The 18,764-nt window shown below is 41.4% G+C and overlaps 1 protein-coding gene across 2 annotated transcripts in view; it reads right to left on the bottom strand.

The window, feature by feature from the left end:
- The window catches only part of EPAS1 (endothelial PAS domain protein 1), a 125,517-nt gene that overhangs the window by 57,730 nt on the left and 49,023 nt on the right, over positions 1 to 18,764 (bottom strand). For both annotated transcript variants that reach the window (XM_056852741.1, XM_056852742.1), the window contains exon 2: positions 1,088 to 1,278. In XM_056852741.1, the coding sequence (XP_056708719.1) occupies positions 1,088 to 1,278 (191 nt within the window). The remainder of the gene's footprint in view (positions 1 to 1,087; positions 1,279 to 18,764) is intronic.

The following is an 18,764-nucleotide window of genomic DNA, read 5'->3' as shown; positions in this document are numbered from 1 at the left end:
CCTAATCCAGTTTAAGCGAGGCCTTTGGACTACCCAGCTGCCTTCTCAATGTAGTTGCGCAATCATGTTTTCCCTGTCAATTTGGGATTTGCTTGTTCCAGCATGGAAATCTTGTGTGATTTATAAACGTTGGAATTTTAATTAGGATTAAACTCTTCATGCTTGAAATATTTTAATTGGTTTTAATTAAAACTATCCAGGTTTATTTTCAGATGTACCTTTCTGAACCAGTACCAGATTTTCTGCCTTTATTTTGCTATTTGGAAATACATTGATTTACTTAGCACTTTTATAACCCTGCCCTTTCCTCAAAGGCACTTAGGATGGTGTACACAGGGTTATCTATCTTCACATAACCTCGTGGGTTGCAACTGATAGCAAGAGACTTTTCAAAGGTCACTTAGTGAGCTTAATGGCAGAGTGGGTATTTGAACCCAAGTCCCACAATAGCAAGCTCAATATTACATCATGATTTGCTCGCTATGGTGGATGTTGTTTATCATCTGTTGAAATGTTTACTCATTATCATAATGCAAAGTTCTGAAACTGATAACTGATAGTATTCCATAATATATACTTAATTGCCCACTTTCCCTTTAACCTTCTCTGCTTATGAAAATAATGCTTGTTGTACAGCCATGGAGCCACATTTTAAATTGAGAAAGGGCTGAACTGGCAATGTTGGCCTCATCTCCTGACTCATGCATGAGCCAAGACAAAAGCGAAGGGCTTTTTAACCTCTTCTCATTATGCGAACAAAATGAGATACTTTGGCAGAATCCTCTCCTTACGGCTCTGATGGAACACTTGTTGCCATTCACAACATAGCGAGGGAAAGGGACTAAAGAGTTAGAATTAGCAGCAAGGCCTTTGCCAAAAGTATCACCTTGGGGTACAGGGAGTTAAAGACGGTGTCTCAATTCATGTGGAAGAAACTGGTTGAGATACCTAATATGGAAAGGTCCTTGGAAACAAAGGCTCTGCTTCCAAAATGTGACACCCTTTAGGGTTGGACTTGGGCCCTGGGCCACTGAACCTTTTACTATATCCATTAGATAATTAACCAGATTTTGCTTACAAAGCTTACCTGAAGATAATACTTTGTGTGTCCGCAAGAAACTGATTGCAAGGCGCATTATGGATGCCTTGTCCAGGTGTGAACTAATATTGTGGGGCAAAGGGAGTTCATGGGCCAGCTCGTAGAATACTTCGGTCTCTTTGCTTCTTCTGCACCTTGCAGCATCTCTTGACTTCTCCTTCCTCCTTTCAGAACTGCTCCTATGTATGAAAATAGGGAACATAATTAGATAGCTGCAATGTACCATAATTAGATACCTGCAATATGATCCTATTCACCACTCAGTTATTGCAATACAATTTGCATGTCAGAAACACAGCTACAATAGATCAATCATTGCAGATGGAGCTTCCATGTGAAGCTACCTTATGTGTAAGGTTGCCAACCTCCAGGTACTAGCTGCTATTACAACTGATCTCCAGCAGACAGAGATCAGTTCACCTGGAGAAAATGGCCACTTTGGCAATTGGCATTGAAGTCCCTCCCCTCCCCTAACCCTGCCCTCCTCATGCTCCTCCCCAAAAACCTCCTGCCGGTGGTGAAGAGGGACCTGGCAACCCTACTTATGTGGGGCCAGACCAGTGGCTCTTGTAGCCAAGGATCATAGCCTTTATTCTAAGATGGCTTCCCAAGGTCTTTCCTGCTACTACAGCTACCAGAGATCCTTTCAGAGGGAGATGTCAGGAACTGAGCCTGTACCCAAAGCACATGCTCAGTTATTATGCTACAGCTCATCTTCTTAGGAGTCAGACAACATCTGACACCACTTAAACACACAATATATTCTAATACAGGCAGTTCACATATTTAGCTACATGTCAAGGGACACCAAATTTTGCATTTAAATCACGAGAGAGATTAATCCTGGTAGTACATGGACATTCTTGAAAAAGGAGGTTGGTTTTATATCAGGCCAGTGGGAATCAGAAACAGATACATTATGCATTGCCTGCTAAATATACCTCCCCCTCTATTTATGTATTTGACTTATATCCCACTTTGTTCTATGGACTCAGAGTGGTTTACTACAGTTTTTCTAACATATCTGTTCACAAAGGCCCAACACACTAAACTGTTCAAAGGCCAAATGAAATGAAGCACAGATGACATTTTAGAGAAGCGGGAGCTCTGCCCAGGAGACACAATGATCTTCATTCCAAATCTGAGGGTATCCATGCTTTCCCCTGCTAACTAGGAGCTGTACTGGAGCTATGATTTCATGTGGAATATGGCATGCTGTTTATATTCCCCAGATTATTCCTGCAGCAGCCTTCCACCCATAAAACTCCAGATCTACTCAGAAGTTCCATCTGGTTCCATGGACTTACTCCCTACAAAATGTGTTTGGGAATGCAGTGTTTATAGCAGATAGTGTTACCTATGGCTACCAGCTCTTTTATTTCTTTGCTACACTTTCCCCTATCAACATTGAACAATGCTGCAATAACACTCAATGGTTGTTGTCTTTTTTAATCACCACAAATATGGTCTTTAAAACAACCAGAAAACAGCATGGAAAACACAGTAATGGAATTGTTTGGTGATGACACTGTCTGGATTCTTCACAGCAAATGACAACAATTTCACACAAAATATTGATGGTGGAAGACACTTTTGGTGTTACCAGTTATATAATGTAGTACAATTTGTATGGCTTCCCTAACCTGGAACTCAGATATGGAAGGGCTGCTGGCCACCTCAGATTTCTACCACAACTATTTCTTGACTTTTACCCCTTTTGTGACATAAGGGCTCATAACAGAGTCTGGAACACCTCAAGCTACTCTCATTCCCCCTTCAGTCCCTGCCATACCTAACCAACAGTCTCCATACTGCTGTTGCTCTCCATTCCACACCAACCTTTCCTCTAAACACTGAAACCTAGATTGGCAAAACAGCCAAAGTTTGATATTATTGGTACGAATGCCTTGTGCATCTAGGGGAAACTAGGGCCTCTTACACTAGGCTTGTTCCTCTGAAGAGATGACCTACCTAGGCCAGAATTATAAGACCTGGCCTCTTTCTTGAAAGGAGTTCATAGCACAGATCCACAAATACATTCCTGTGGTGAGCATGAATAGTCCCCACCCACAGATAAGGTCAAGAGATAAACCAGGAAGTCAAAAGATGAACCCCAACATGTTGGTTACTGAACTGTGAGCCTTGCAGAAGATTCTGAGGGCGAGGAAGGTGTTGCAGTCTGGGCTCAATATTGTGTCTTCCTCAGTCCTTCTTACATGTTTCTTGTCAATATTTTCTTTTAATGCACACATTATTCAAAACGTGTTGTATAAGAACAATGTAATAACCCCACTCCCACAGAAAAAGTAGCATTCAAAAGCTTTAACAGTCTCAGTACAGTACACGGCATTGGCTAATGAAATAAACCACAGCCATTAACCATGGCTGGTCAAAATTGGCTAATAATGAATGCTGCTTATGAAGAGTCATGATTTGAGAATGGATTGCTTACATTTTATTTTCAGTGCAGTCAGCGTATGTATTTCCTACAGGCCTACGGCTTGAACACAAGGCTTAATTTATATATATATATATATATATATATATATATATATATATATATATATATATATATATATATATATATATATATATATATATATATATATATATATATATAAATAAAGCATTCTCCCTGCCTTCTCCAGGGTGATTTAATACTTAGATTTACTAAACTAAATTCAAATCAAAGCAGCGCATAAAAGTTTTCATGCCCAGATCACCTTTTCCACCCTTTTCTGCCACTCCTTTTCTCATTTTCTGAATTCAACAATGGAGATACCAAAGCTTCATCATTAAATGCAGCTAGGGCTGGTGCGAACGCCAGCCACTGCAAAAGGAACAGACATACCCACAAGACATTCATCTCCTTTTAGCCACAAGTAGAAGAGCACTGCTCAACTAAAACTACTCATGCACTTTAATATATTTTCTTTTGGTTCTTGTAGGTTATCCGGGCTGTGTGACCGTGGTCTTGGTATTTTCTTTCCTGACGTTTCGCCAGCAGCTGTGGCAGGCATCTTCAGAGGATTAACACTGAAGGACAGTGTCTCTCAGTGTTAATCCTCTGAAGATGCCTGCCACAGCTGCTGGCGAAACGTCAGGAAAGAAAATACCAAGACCACGGTCACACAGCCCGGATAACCTACAAGAACCAATGAACTCTGACCGTGAAAGCCTTCGACAATATATTTTCTTTTGTCAACAAAAGTGCTACCATGCATACAATGCTGCAGTTTTTCATTTACATATCAGCTTGATTTCTGTCTGAAGTTACGCCACCTACCCTACCTCCTTATACACATGTACACATGAAGCTGCCTTATACTGAATCAGACCCTTGGTCCATCAAAGTCAGTATTGTCTACTCAGACCAGCAGTGGCTCTCCAGGATCTCAGGCAGAGGTCTTTCACATCACCTATCTGCCTAGTCCCTTTAACAGAAGATGCCAGGGATTGAACCTGGGACCTTCCACATGCCAAGTAGATGCTCCATCACTGAGCCACAGTCCCTCCCCACATACCTTTGAGTTATGTCTATTTAATAACTTCAGTCCTTGTTTTCTCCCAAAGTATGGACCAACTCAGCATATTATACTAATGTGTGATGATGCTGACTTTATGTAGCCATTAGTATTTTTTTTAATTTGCTTACATTATTTGTAGTCTGCCTTTCTTACTTGGACTCAAGGTGGATTACACAGAGACAGTCAGTACAACTGACGGATGGGACATTCAATAAACAATGCAATAGGATAAGGGTTGCAGAACCAACTAGAAGTCGAAAAACAGAACTGAAGCAAAGAATAGTATTAACACGAGACATTAAATGATGCAAAATTCCAAAGAAGGATCCTAGTTTCAACAAGCTATACATATTAGTATAGAGCACAGTCCTTACTAATTTTACAAAGTAACTTTGGGAATCCTTTAGTACCATGCAAGTCTATTGACTCCACTGAAAATCCCTCTTGAGTAATTCAGTTTTGCAGAGTTTGCAGAAAGCCAGGAGAGTGGGAGCCTTCTTGACTTCCTCAGGCAGGTCATTCCACAAGGTGGGGGCTACAATGGAGAAGGCACGTGTACGGGCAGTTGTTGATTTTGCCCATTTGCAGGTTGGCACCAGCAAATGAAAGAAGCATAGAGGGAGATGTGGTCAAGTGGATATGAGGGTCCAAGGCTATGAAAGGGCTTTTTACATGTTAGTTAATACCTTAAATTGAGCCTAATAACTGATGGGCAGCCAGCGAAGTGCCTGAAGGATGGGAGTAATATGCGTGCTCTGTCTAGCTTCCAATAGTAGCTGAGCTGTGGCATTCTGCACCAGCTGGAGTTTCCAAATTGATTTTGAGGGGAGACTAATGTACAGAGCATTGCTGTATAGTCTCAATGTTACTGTGGTGTGGATCCAGGTGGCCAAATCACCCATCTCAAGATAAGGGGCCGTCTTTCAGACTATCTGAATTGGAAGAAAGCCTTTTTCGCAATTGCATTAACTTGCTTCTCCAGTAATAAAGCTGGGTCCAGTATAACTCCTAGGCTCAACTGAATCACTGTATTGTGCTCAATATCTTCTTTGGCCAGGAACACACTGGCGGGCACGAGAATTACTGCCCTACAGTTTGAGCCCTTACTTGCTTTAGTCAACTAGCACTACTGATCTGCAAACATCTTACCGGACAAACCTGTTCTGTGGCCTGCAGATACATAGGCTCTGCAAGTTAACTGGTGTGGGGAGCAGGTGGGGAGAGGAGAGTCAGAACGTTGGATCCCACTGATTTTCATGAACTAGTGGAAGTGCTCTAAGTGTCCCTTGCTGGCGGCTTGAACTAAATGAGAGTAATTGTACCCCTGCTATTCTATCCTGTGCATGGAAAACATAAGGCAAGATATTTCTTCAGATACAGTTTCAAAACAAATCAAATACAATTATATGAACCTCATGGTATACATTCATTGCTTCATGTGCACACTGTTACTTCATTAGAAAATATGCTGAAGCACTGAGTGTTGCTTCCATGTGGAAGTGGAACCATACTTAGTATATATATCTGCTTGTGCTCTCATGTTGTTGGTGCCAAGACTGAAGGTTGCCTCAAGGCAAGAAGCTCACTGGCCCCTTCCAATACTGAACCTCTTAATTATTAATAACTTCTAACCCAAAATGGTATGGAAAGCCACCAACATCTATTACACATTGCCCATTTTATTTATTTATTTATCAACTGAATGGTGCTGCCCATGCTTTGGTCTGGACGTCCCTGCAGCCTGTCTACAATGTAAAGCAACAATGAGGACCACCATCTAGGCCCTCTGAGGATAATGGAAGCTAAAACAAAGATTTGTTTCCTGCAGAATCAGCCTAATTGGACCTCTGAAGCCTGCCCTCCAAAATATACAGACCACAAATAACTTCATGTAATGCAGTTCCCAACCGAATTTCACCAATCGAGGGCCTTGATCAGCAATATCAAAAGAGAGGCCAAAGGAGGCTTTCCATGCAGCATGACATTGAACAGAAAATGCTTCTTCTAAAGGCATGTCAATCAGCATGGTGTAGTGGTTAAGAGCGGCGGACTCTAAACTGGAGAACCGGGTTCGATTCCCCATTCCTCCACATGAAGCCTGCTGGGTGACCTTGGACCAGTCACGGCTCTCTCAGAACTCTCTCAGCCCACACAGAGGCCATGGCAAATCACCTCTGAATGTCTCTTTCCTTGAAAACCCTACAGGGTCACCATAAGTTGCCTGTTTGACGGCACTTTCCACCACTGCAAAGGAGTGTCTACTATGATTCACACATGTATCATACAAAAAGCGAAGTATGAGTCTTCTTCAAAAGTACTGTTTATTCCTATGAACTTTTATGCAGATTTAACTAATAGAGATGAATAAATCAGCTATGAAAAATGCGGACCTACAGTGTCTCAGGATGGCTTAGATTCCTTGTCTGTTTACTTTTCTGTCACGGTTATGGTCCCACCCTTTCTCCAAGCAGCTTATGGCACCATTTCCGCATCATTTTATTTTCACAATAGCTCCATGAGGTAGGCGAGACCGAGAGGTGGTGATCAGCCCTAAATTGGCAACAGAGCTTCATGCCTGAGCAGTTATTTGAACCCAGATCTCCCCAGCATCTTTAAGCATCTTTGGTTTAACCTTTTATGGGACATCCCACAATTTGACATATGTCAGTTCCTGCAGCAACTTTGCTGAAAGGTATTTCCTGGCATATGCTCTGTATGCTTGCACGTGCCTGTATGCACAGTTGTTGATTCCTACATTGCAAAGGTCCGGAATCCACAGTTAATTAAGCTGTCGGGAGTAAGAACTACTGCTGAAGGGCTTCCTATCACAGCATCAAATGTTACGTTGTAGAACAAGAACAGCATGTTTTAATGCCACCAAAAGATAAAAGAAAGTATGTATGACTTTCTCTGCACTTGGAAAATGCTGACCAAACTGAACAGACAACACTTAGGACAGCAAATATTTTAAAGAGCGTTAAGGCAATTTGTTCAAAATCAGTTTCTTTCCTCCTGTTCCGTATTACATTCAGGGTATTGACTATATTACTGAAGTGCCAGCATATAAAAAGTTTTTACATACAGGTGACTCAAAAGAGCTCCAAACTCTAATCCATACTTGTTGGGTATGCTTGCAATCCTCCCTTTAGCAAGACATGTCCCATGTCTGGATATTGCAAAGACCACCAGCAGCAGCTAATTGGTATGGGTCAACTGTCTGTTTGTCCAAAGAACTGTCCCAATTTTCTGGTTTGTGTTCCTGGTACATCATTGTCTCTATCTTCTTCCTTGTGGTACCTTAACATGTTACTAGCGTGAATGGCTAGAGATGTTATTTTGAGGAGGAAGGGCTTTCGTTGTGGAATAGAGGAGGGGGAGAACCAGGCATGTACCGTGAGCTACTCAGATAAAGTGTGGGATAAATACATGACAGATACAGAGTGACTGAGTCTCTCATGCATGTAAATGCATGCAGACGAACAACACTAAGGCACCATGCAGAACCATTTCACACATTGCAACTGATGAGGAGTACATTTTGAGCCAGCGTGGTGTAGGGAGTGGTTAAGAATGGTGGTTTGGAGTGGTGGACTCTAATCTGGAGAAAATCCAACTCTCCTTCTTTATAACATTCCAACACATTACATTTTTCTAGCTTACGGTTAACCAAAGAAACAAACATCCTCCTGTGTTGGTTCTTGTAGGTTATCCGGGCTGTGTAACCGTGGTCTTGGCATTTTCTTTCTGTGTTTTACTCAATAAGGCTGTTACAGAGTAAACACCAACAGCTGGCTCAGGCAGTGATCCTTAGTGAGAGAATAGTGGACTTACTTGAGTGTCTGTGAAATACTGGAAGGCATGCATAACACTGCCCAGTCACCAATACGAATTCCAAAGGAAAAGCCAAACCAGACAAAACAGTTGTATCTCGATGTACCTTCGGAGACCCCCAGTTTAATGTTTTCCCTTTGATCCCACTCTGCCATGAGCCTGTGGATCCTAGGGTCGTTTCACACACAGCACAACAACAAACATGGTTGCTACAGATTGTACACACAGAAAGTCACAGCCTTTCCAGGCTCTATGAAGAAAGTACAGATGATTCATGTGTTTTAAATCTATCACATTGTATTTCTAGATGCTAGAAGAAGTCACTGGCAAACCACTTCTGTTAGTCTCTTGCAATGAAAACCCCCCAAAAGGGGTTGCCATAAATCGGCTGTGACTTGACGGCACTTTACACACACATTTCTAGATGCACCCAAAAAAATGTGATATGCAACAGAGGCCTGGGACAAGATCACAACAGGGAGATAAAGACAATACCCAACAGTGGATATTTATCATTCGTTTGTATTTGGAGAGCCTCAAGATCCTAATCTCAGAACACGCTTACATTGTAGCAATCAGTCATTTATTCTTGACAATGTATCTGAAGGTTTGCAAAAATATCATTACCCAGAAGCTAAACCAACATTGCTGAGATCTACCTGCTGATAAGGCAACTATTTACATAATCTAGAAAGACATACCAAAAGTTGAGCTTTATCTCTTTAGCAAAGTTTAAAGCAGGGATGGTCATAGTGCAGTATAGGGGCTTCGAAGCTGCAGGGTTTTGGTGTGCAACTCTCTGTCAGTACCAAAGGGAAGGGCATTTATGACCCTAAATCTCCACTCCTAGTGAGTGAGCTAACTTTTGGAAATCAAGATGGAAAAACATAGACAATATTTCCATGTGTGACCTATTAAAGGTAAAGGTAAAGGTCCCCTGTACAAGCACCGGGTCATTCCTGACCCATGGGGTGATGTCACATCCCGACGTTTCCTAGGCAGACTTCGTTTACGGGGTGGTTTGCCAGTGCCTTCCCCAGTCATCTTCCCTTTACCCCCAGCAAGCTGGGTACTCATTTTACCGACCTCGGAAGGATGGAAGGCTGAGTCAACCTTGAGCCGGCTACCTGAAACCGACTTCCGTCGGGATAGAACTCAGGTCGTGAGCAGAGCTTGGACTGCAGTACTGCAGCTTACCACTCTGCACCATGGGGCTCCTAGTGTGACCTATTAATACTATGATATTTTGGTTGGTTATTACACAACCTTTGTTTCTGAATTTTTTTCTGTGGACCAACATGGTTACCTATTATCTCTATTTGTGATACTCCAAATTTAATTGTGAAAGATTCTTTGATTGAATAAAGATAATATAAGATGGCTTCTTGCTTATGATGGTTTCTTCTCCTAGGTAATATTACCCCATTTAGTTTCCACTGACTGTTTGCCTGGTATTTTGTTAGGTCATAATAAAAGGTATTACACAACTCTCGTTTTCCTTTCTCTATGGGCTGACATGCCTACTTATGACCTCTGTTTATTTATTAAACTGTTTATCACCCACCTTTCGTTGGCTCAAGGAGGCTGAATACTTACTTTTTTCTTAAAAGACTTCATTCAGATAGAACATCAACCCATACTCAGGTTCACATACTCACTCCTCCTCTCCCCCTTTCTCCGACAGATGGTGATTTCTTTGCTCTGTGACAGCAAACCATAGTTTGTTGTTACAAGCAAACTGGGCAAACTAAGTTTGCACAACCTGAGTTTGCCTAGAAACCAGAACTGGAAACTACAGTTTGATTGGGGTCTCCAGTCCTGGTAAGCTAGGCATTAACTGATTTAATGTCTTATTAAAAATCTATTGTTAACCATCACACAAGATTTGTCCATGATTTAGATCACTGCATGTTGGCAATTCTCCCTGCCATGTTTACCCCATATCTGAGTGCTACAAAACAGGAATCAAAGTACAACATGCCAAATGTGGGACAAGAATGAATTTAATGGACCACATTCTTAAAAGGAAATCACACCGATATATGCAAATGAGAATATCTTAAGATCTATCTCTCTAACAAGAGAATGAATTACTGAAACCTGTAGAATCCTGATTTTATGCATACCTATGCATTTTGGGGATATGGTCAATGTGACTGTGGTTAAAAAATCAATCATAATCAGGTTTCTGTGGTCCTTGTGAATTTTGTCCTTGTGAAATTAGTTCCTGGTTGGGAAAACCCAGACCCAACTACTTAAGAGAAATCTTGTATCTAGCTTTAGCCTGTAAACTGGAGAGCCGCTGCCAATAGGAGTAGATAATAATGACCCTGACAGACCAATAGAATGACTCAGTCTGAGGAAGCATCGTGTATTCACTTACCACAAAATTAATGAAAACTAAAATAATTGCCCTATTGTTGCATCAGGGATAAAACCAACATCATCATCAACACGTTTAATGGTATTATAGATTCTTCTCTTCCCCCACCCCCATCAAGAGCAAGTACTTATAGCACCATAGGCTGTTTGCTTTTTTAGCACCTACAGATTTTTGTTTATTATTCAAACATCTTAGGAATCTGACACAAGCAGAATCTCTAGTTCTGTTGGCCTTCTGAATGGTGGGTGAATGATACCTTGCAAAACTGCAGATTTACTCATGGTGAACAAGATCCAGTTGACTCTATGTAGGGAGCAGACATTAAGAACAAAATAAGGAAAGCCATTTCCACAGCAGCAGCAGTTGTGAACACCAGCCTTGACTGGGTCATATACCAAAATGGGACAAATTCCATCCTAATAAAACAACTGGAATTACATCACTGTTTAAGGTTGTGGCAAATTTATGCTAAATCTTTCAGCTCTTTAAGGGAATCACTGCTGCTGCTCCAACCTTATTCTTAGGAATGATGGATTATTCTTCATGCCAGCAGAACACCGAGGAGCAATTAAATACATATCTTTGATGAACTGGAGCTGCCAAGGTATGTTTAGAGTGCAGAGGAAACAAACCCTTAAGATGAAAACAATTATGAGCCTCAACAATCACTGCTGAATCAGTGTTTCAAGTATTAGGGTGTGGAGTCCTGAGTACAGGGTAGCCTGTTCTCTTAAAAAAACAATATAAATGGCAACTATTTGCTTTGCAAAACACAAATACTGCTCAAGCCCAATACTGATTAATCTCTCTGTTTTATTTTTGATCCAGTGATGCTGTTCACATGGCAAGAGTGGTCACAGGAGAGCAATGACTGCAAAAACTTATATTTGTTTTAAGTCAGAGGAATGCCCAAGAAATGCATTGCAACTTTAATGAATTACTCTGGATTTCCTCTTATACATTTATATTTCTATAACAATGTACTAGGGAAGAGCTGAGGACAAGTACAAGTAGCACTATTCTTAATGACACAACTAGACCAAAGCTGAAAGGACATTCAGTTCTTGATGCGAATGGATGCAAAAGGAAAGTCCAAAACTGTTCGACACATATAATAGGAACACAAAATGTGAGAAGTATGAATCAAGAAAAACTTGAAATAGTAGAATGAGAAATGGGATGTTTAAACATTGCAATCCTGGGAGTGTGTGAACTAATGTGGACTGGATTAGGGCATTTTCAGTCAGAAAATTAAAACATAGAAGAAACAGAGTTGCTCTAATAGTGAGGAAAGATGTAGCACAAACAATCAGGGCTATAATGCAAAGTCTGACTGAATAAAATCAGCAGACTTCAAGGAAAGCCTATTAACATAACCATCATTCAAATTTAAACCCCAACTAGAGATACTGATGAGGAAGAAATTGAAAGCTTTTAAGCAAGTGTCCAGGAATAAATGGATCACACTTGTAAACAAGATGGGCTGATAATCATAGCTGACAAAAACACAAAAGTAGGAAACATCACATAATTTAATATTGTTGGAAAATTTGGGCCAGGAGCACGAAATGAAGCAACAGAATGACTCATAGAATTCTATGAAGATGACAATTTGTTCATTGTGAACACATGTTTCAGGCAATCAAACAAATGTCTGAATATGTGGGCATCACCAGATGGCCAATATAGAAATCAAATAGATTAAATAATCGGAAGCAGAAGATGGATAAGCTCTATTCTCTCTGCTAAAACAAGACCAGGAGCTGACTGTGGCACAGGCCATGTATTGCTAATATTGAATAGTAGGATAAAGCTGAAAACCCCCCCCACTAAAACATTCATAGTGCCAAAATACAATCTAAAAATTCCTGAAGAGTTTGAAGACCATGCAAAGGACAGATCTGCATTACTAGATTCAAGTAAATGTAAACTGTAAGAACTATGGGTTGAAGCCAAAAATATTGTCAAGGAAAAACACGCAGACTATTCCTGTAGCCAAATGAAATGAGCCTTAATGGATGACCAATAAAACTCTTAAAAATGCAAAAGGCATACAAGAAGTAAAACTGACAGAAATAGAATCAAATGTTGCAGCAATCCAGCAAGCTGCACGTCGAGGCAAAGAGAACTATTATAATAACCAGTGTAAAGAAATATAGAGAACAATAAAAAGGAAGAAGAGATCTGTTTCACAAGATCCAAGAAATCAAAGGGAAATTTAAAGCACAATTACAGCCCAATTATAACAAGGAGGGTAGTTCTGCTATGGCTGGGGATGGCACAGTTGCACCACCTGATGAATGGCTTGCTGCCAGGTGCAGCAAGCTGAAAATACAATTTTGAAGGAAACCCCGTGGAACTCTCCATATAGTTCCATGGGGCTACACATGCCTATTTGCAGGCATAACTCAGCACCTGCAAAAAAGGCCATTCCTCGACTGAAAGAACTAATGTATGCTCCGCCCCTGGGAATGCCCCCTTTGATGCCGCTGTGATCCCTTGCGTCAGGAAAATGCTGCTGGTGAGGCTGTGCTGGTGCCCGAGGCTCACACTGCTACGCGGCTCCCCAGAGCCATCGTAAGTGGCCCTGTGTTGGCGTTTGTGCCACTTTAGCCAGTGCAAGTGGCACTAACACCAGTGCACAGGTTACACTGGCTCCTGTTCCCTCCCCGCCCCACACACACACATTAGGATTGCTCTGTTAGGCATGCTGAAGGCTCATCATGAAAGCACATTAACGGAACAGGACAATATAAAGACAAGATGGGAACAAAAACTCTATACAGAAGAGATGAAAGGATGACAGATTCTTTGACAGAAGAATCTTTTGAAGAAGAACCTGCAGTTTTATAAAGTGAAGTGAAAGCAGCGCTAAAAGCAATTGGGACAAACAAATCACTAGGAGTAGATGGGATATCAATACAGCTATTTCAAGCCACAGGAACAGAGCATCAAAATTTTAGCAAGGATATGCTGACAAATAAAGAAAACAAAACAATTGCCCACAATCTACCTTCCAATTCTGAACAAAAGAGATGTCAAAGACTGCAGCAATTATCAGAGCATCACATTAAAGTGATGCTCAAAATCTCACAACAAAGATTGTTATGAGGAGACAACAGTAATTGGAGAAGACAATGATGCTAGGAAAAGTTGAAGGTGGTAGGAAAAGAGGAAGACCCAACATGAGATGGATTGACTCAAGCAAACAAGCCACAGCCCTCACTTTGCAAGACCTGAGCAAGGTTGTTAATGATAGGATGTTTTGGAGGTCATTAAATCCTAAATTTGCCATGTAAAATTTTCAGAAATGTTGAAATCACTTTTTTTTGGAAAAACAGAAATGGGGTGGTGTTGAAATATATGCAACACTTACTTTCCTATCAATTCTAAGCTTCTCTCAACAATTGAACAACATAAATGCATCATTCATAATGGGCAGCCCATTCTGAAGGGGGAAAAATTAAACAATTTAAAATGTAAAATGGGGAAAACACCCCCACAGAAAACAGCGGGGCGATGCCACCAAATAAAAGTGGCATAGCAATGCTGCAACTTGAGTGGGCATTCTTGGTGTTAGGATGCTGCCTAAAGCCCCCCCTGGAAACCCCTCACACACACACACACACACACACACACACACACACACACACCAGCACAGGCTCCCCACTTCTGTGATTTTGCTCCTGGTGTGGCTGCACCGGCAGAGGAGCAAGCATTAATCCCCCCCACCCTGGTGCCAGTGTAAGTACGGGGTCACGCTGGCTCCTTTAGGATTGCATTCTTAGTTAGCATTTAGAATAGTATTATTTGACATTTTTATGTAATTTGGAAGTATAAATATCATTTTCTGCAAGAAAAATTGCGTGTGCTCAGTACTTGAGAAAGAGTTGCAAACTGCTGTACCTTATGCTGCCGTAGCATATGTATCTTTAATTGTTACCATCTGAGAGGAAGGAAAAATAAAAACTGAAGGCAGAAAACAAATTCTGTAGTAAACAAAAGAAAGTGTATTATTTGGACAGTGACCTTCTTATAGAGTCACAATAGGTAGGACTGTCAGCATGTTTGGCTATTAAGCTAAACATTATAACTTTGAAAATAGTTAATAATGTAGTATCATTAAACATATAGCATATTAATTGTTGCCCAGATGATTTACATTTAAATTTTTTTGAAATGTTGAATAAGTCTACAGTATGAATGTGTCCCCCATCCAAGCCAAACTAGATAATGGAAGATCCATGAATGGAATTTTTATCAGTAAATAGCAGCTGGGAGGCATTTTGGATCAGGGCCACAGAGCAGGAGAAAAGGTGGTTAGCTCTTCCTCTTGCACTATTTTTGCAACTGCAAAGCCTTGTGGGAGTCTTTCTCTCACTGGGGAAAATATACAAATAGCCGCTTTAGGTGTACTGTTTGAAGTTAACCCCACCGTGAATAGCCCTGATCCAAATTAGCCCCTCCTCAAGTGACTACCAATGAAAATCGTTAGAAGACCCATTGATGAACCTTCCAGACTTGCCTAGGTTGGCCCTGCCAGGACAATGGCACCTGCAGCTCAGTACTGTCAGCTCTGGCAGAAGCTCTTCAGAGAAGCTCTAGACAGAGAAAGACCATGTCCATGATCTGGTACCTGAGACTCTTTTAACAAGCAATGCCAATGACTCACCCCAGGACCTCCTGCATGTATAGCAGGTGCTCTGCCACTGAGCAACAACCCCTCCCCTAAGGTCTGCTAAATATTACAGAGCAGAGAGGGGAGCTAGAAGCAGCTTGAATTTTCAGTGGCAGCTGCAAATTTACCATGAAATCTAGTTGAGCCCTTAGGATTAATCCCCCCTGATGTGCTTTGAAAATATAATGATGTAGAAGAAAATGAATGTTTTAAAAGGAAATTGTTTAGTTGAATGCACAACTGAATGAAAACCTAGGTATTTTGTTGCGATAATTTTCTCCTTGTCAGCCCAGTTTTTCATTCTTCGGGGCTAGCCTCAGGAGTTGTGAAGCCTGGTGCAAAGGTGCCATGCAGGCCACCAAACCTGTTCTTTTCCATGCAGAGCCAGTTTTGAGTTCTTCTTACAAATCTCCTGGAGAGCTCAAAACAAGATTTACAAAGGCCTGCAGGCAGTTACAGACTAATTGGTTCATTGTGGAGAAGGTGGCAAGGCTGAGTCACAATGCGGGATAAGCCAGGTAAGCAAGACACCTCCAATGTAATCTCAACAGATGCACCACCCATTAAGAAGGCTGCAGTCTAGAAAGGTCATGCCACAATTTAGCAGTGAGACTTTGAGTACCATAAGATGTACATAGGCATGCACCTATGATGGCTGTTTCAGACCAAAAGAGGCTGCTGCTTGGACATCAGCAATAACTGTTACTGGCCTCGCTCACAAGGATTATAAAATAATGTGTATGAAATACCAGCCTAGCTCACAATAATGTGTATGAAGTAACTGGCCTAGCTCACAAGGATGATAAAATAATGCGCATGAAGTACTTAACACTGAAAATGCTATGTAAGTGCTAAATATAAATAACAGGAAATACTAGGAGGAATTGGTTCTTGTAGGTTATCCGGGCTGTGTAATCGTGGTCTTGGAATTAACTTCCTGACGTTTCGCCAGCAACTGTGGCAGGCATCTTCAGAGTAGTAACACTGAAGGACAGTGTCTCTGTCCTTCAGTGTTACTACTCTCAAGATGCCTGCCACAGTTGCTGGCGAAACGTCAGGAAAGAAAATTCCAAGACCACGGTTACACAGCCCGGATAACCTACAAGAACCAATGAACTCTGACCGTGAAAGCCTTCGACAATAACTAGGAGGAATCTTCAGCTCCTGTACTTATATGAGCATCCAAAGTGTACATGTTTGTATAATCCAAGCCTGCTTCCCTCCAAGCTGATACATCACCCATCTTCCTCTTGCCTCCTTGGCCGACCCTAAAGCAATCGCATAATGGTTTGGTGGGCTACTGCCTACTCAGGGACAGGAAACGGCAAGGGTACTGGAGTGAGAGCCCAAGGAGTGTTGGCTCCCACAGAACTCAGATTTCTTCTTCTTAAGTGGATATGCTCAGCTCCAGTTACCACCCAAGCCTTTCAAGAACTTGGCAGTGCCAACCATTTCATCAGTTTCTGGTAATGCCTTCAAGGGCCCTTCAGTAAGTTCAAGATACTCTCATGCATGTTCTTTGTAGCACTGCATTTGCTCTCTTCAGTTGTTGACACAGTTGCAATATGTACTTTCCAAGTGAGAGAGACTGGGAACACTTGAGACACTTAATGCATCTCCAACCAATGGTGCCAGTTTTGGTAGAACAATCAGCCTTGGCTCCCATTAATTCATATTAACAGGTCCCTTAAAATGTATCAGACAGAACCTTTATGAGCCCTACTTCCTGTAGAGTTAAAATTAGGTTTTTAATAGATCCTCCAACTGTACCTAGAGATAACAGATAGCTTTGGGAACCCATTGCTGGACTGTACTAATTTATGCTGTAGCATGACCCCCAAATGTTTTTTGTGAGAGGAAGGGATTATATTCAGTCATGCTCCCTCTCCCTCTCTCCTCTGAAACTAAAGGATCTGTACCATCACAGGTGATCTGACTGAGGTTATCCACATGCATCAGCCGGTTTTACACAGACATATGTTTGGATCTAAGTACTAAGGTTTTGAATTTCAAATATATATATAGGTTGAGAACCAAAGATCCCATGTTACAAACAGAAGACACTTTTGCTTTTACAGGGGGCTGTCAACTTCTCTCCTTCTCATCAGCAATTCTCCAAAAACTGGCTCCAGAGAGTCAGCAAAACTTCCTCAGCTGCCTTGGGGAATAGCATGGGGATGTAAATTGAAAGAATCTCCAACTCCCACCCCCAAGCATAAGTATTTATCCAAACTAGGGATCCACATTGTTGTAAGAACTACCCTGATGGATCAGACCAGTGGTCCACCAAGACCAGTGTATCATGTCACACAATAGCTAACCAATTGCCCTGGAGGACCAAGGCCTCCTACTGATGTTCCTTCCTAGCATTGGTATTCAGAGGTTTACTGCCCTCACTTGGAGCAGCAAGATGGAGAGCAGTGATGGGGTGCACATGGAAAGGATTGCTGGGAGGCAAGGCTAATCCATCAGAGGCTTAGCAGTCCAACTCAGTCTTAGTTGCCATCCTTAATGAAATAAGAAGGTTCCTCTGAAGCCCGTGTTGTTGTAGCAGGAATTTGCCTGAAAGAAGGGGACCCTTGGATGCCAAGCCATGCCCACATCTACTTCTGAAGCAGACTTGGGTAAGAACTTTCCCCAGATAACGATGGTTATTATCTGGGTAGAGGGAAATCTGGTCAAAGACTGATGCATGAGACGAAACATGAATTCCTGGGTCTTGGACTTTTCTTGGTCTCCTTGAGTAAATAAATTTTATTTTTATTTTCTAAATTTTCTTTTGTCCAGGGTTCATGAACTCTGACCATTTCTGACATTTCTGTGTCCCGGACTTGATCTCACCATGAAATTTGAATTGGGTGATGCAAAAATTAAAAAATTAAAAGAAAGCTGATGTTGTGTGTTATTTTTTTTTATCATGACTATATTGTATGTGAGCTTGTGATGTCACAGGGTGGGTTTAAAATGAGGCCGGTACATTGTTGGGCTCGATTTTAGATTTTGTGTGTGTATATAGTGGGAGCTAGACTGGAACATGCATACCGTATTCCATGGATCGGTTTCTTCAGATGAGCTGGAATGTACCATCAGTTCATTTCAGGAACACTCTTATTAGTTAGAGGAACTTCAGCAGCATTAATTCATCTGGGCTGCTTACACCACTGCCTACTTTTGTTTCTTGTAGTCAAGAAAAGCATAATATGATTGGGGTGGGAAAGGAACCATCTGGACTTAATTATAGTACTT

Source organism: Euleptes europaea, chromosome 7 (assembly GCF_029931775.1).
Source record: "Euleptes europaea isolate rEulEur1 chromosome 7, rEulEur1.hap1, whole genome shotgun sequence".
In the NCBI taxonomy this organism is placed as follows: Eukaryota; Metazoa; Chordata; class Lepidosauria; order Squamata; family Sphaerodactylidae; genus Euleptes; species Euleptes europaea.
The sequence above is the reverse complement of the archived record's forward strand: the minus strand, read 5'-3'. Positions and strand labels throughout refer to the sequence as shown.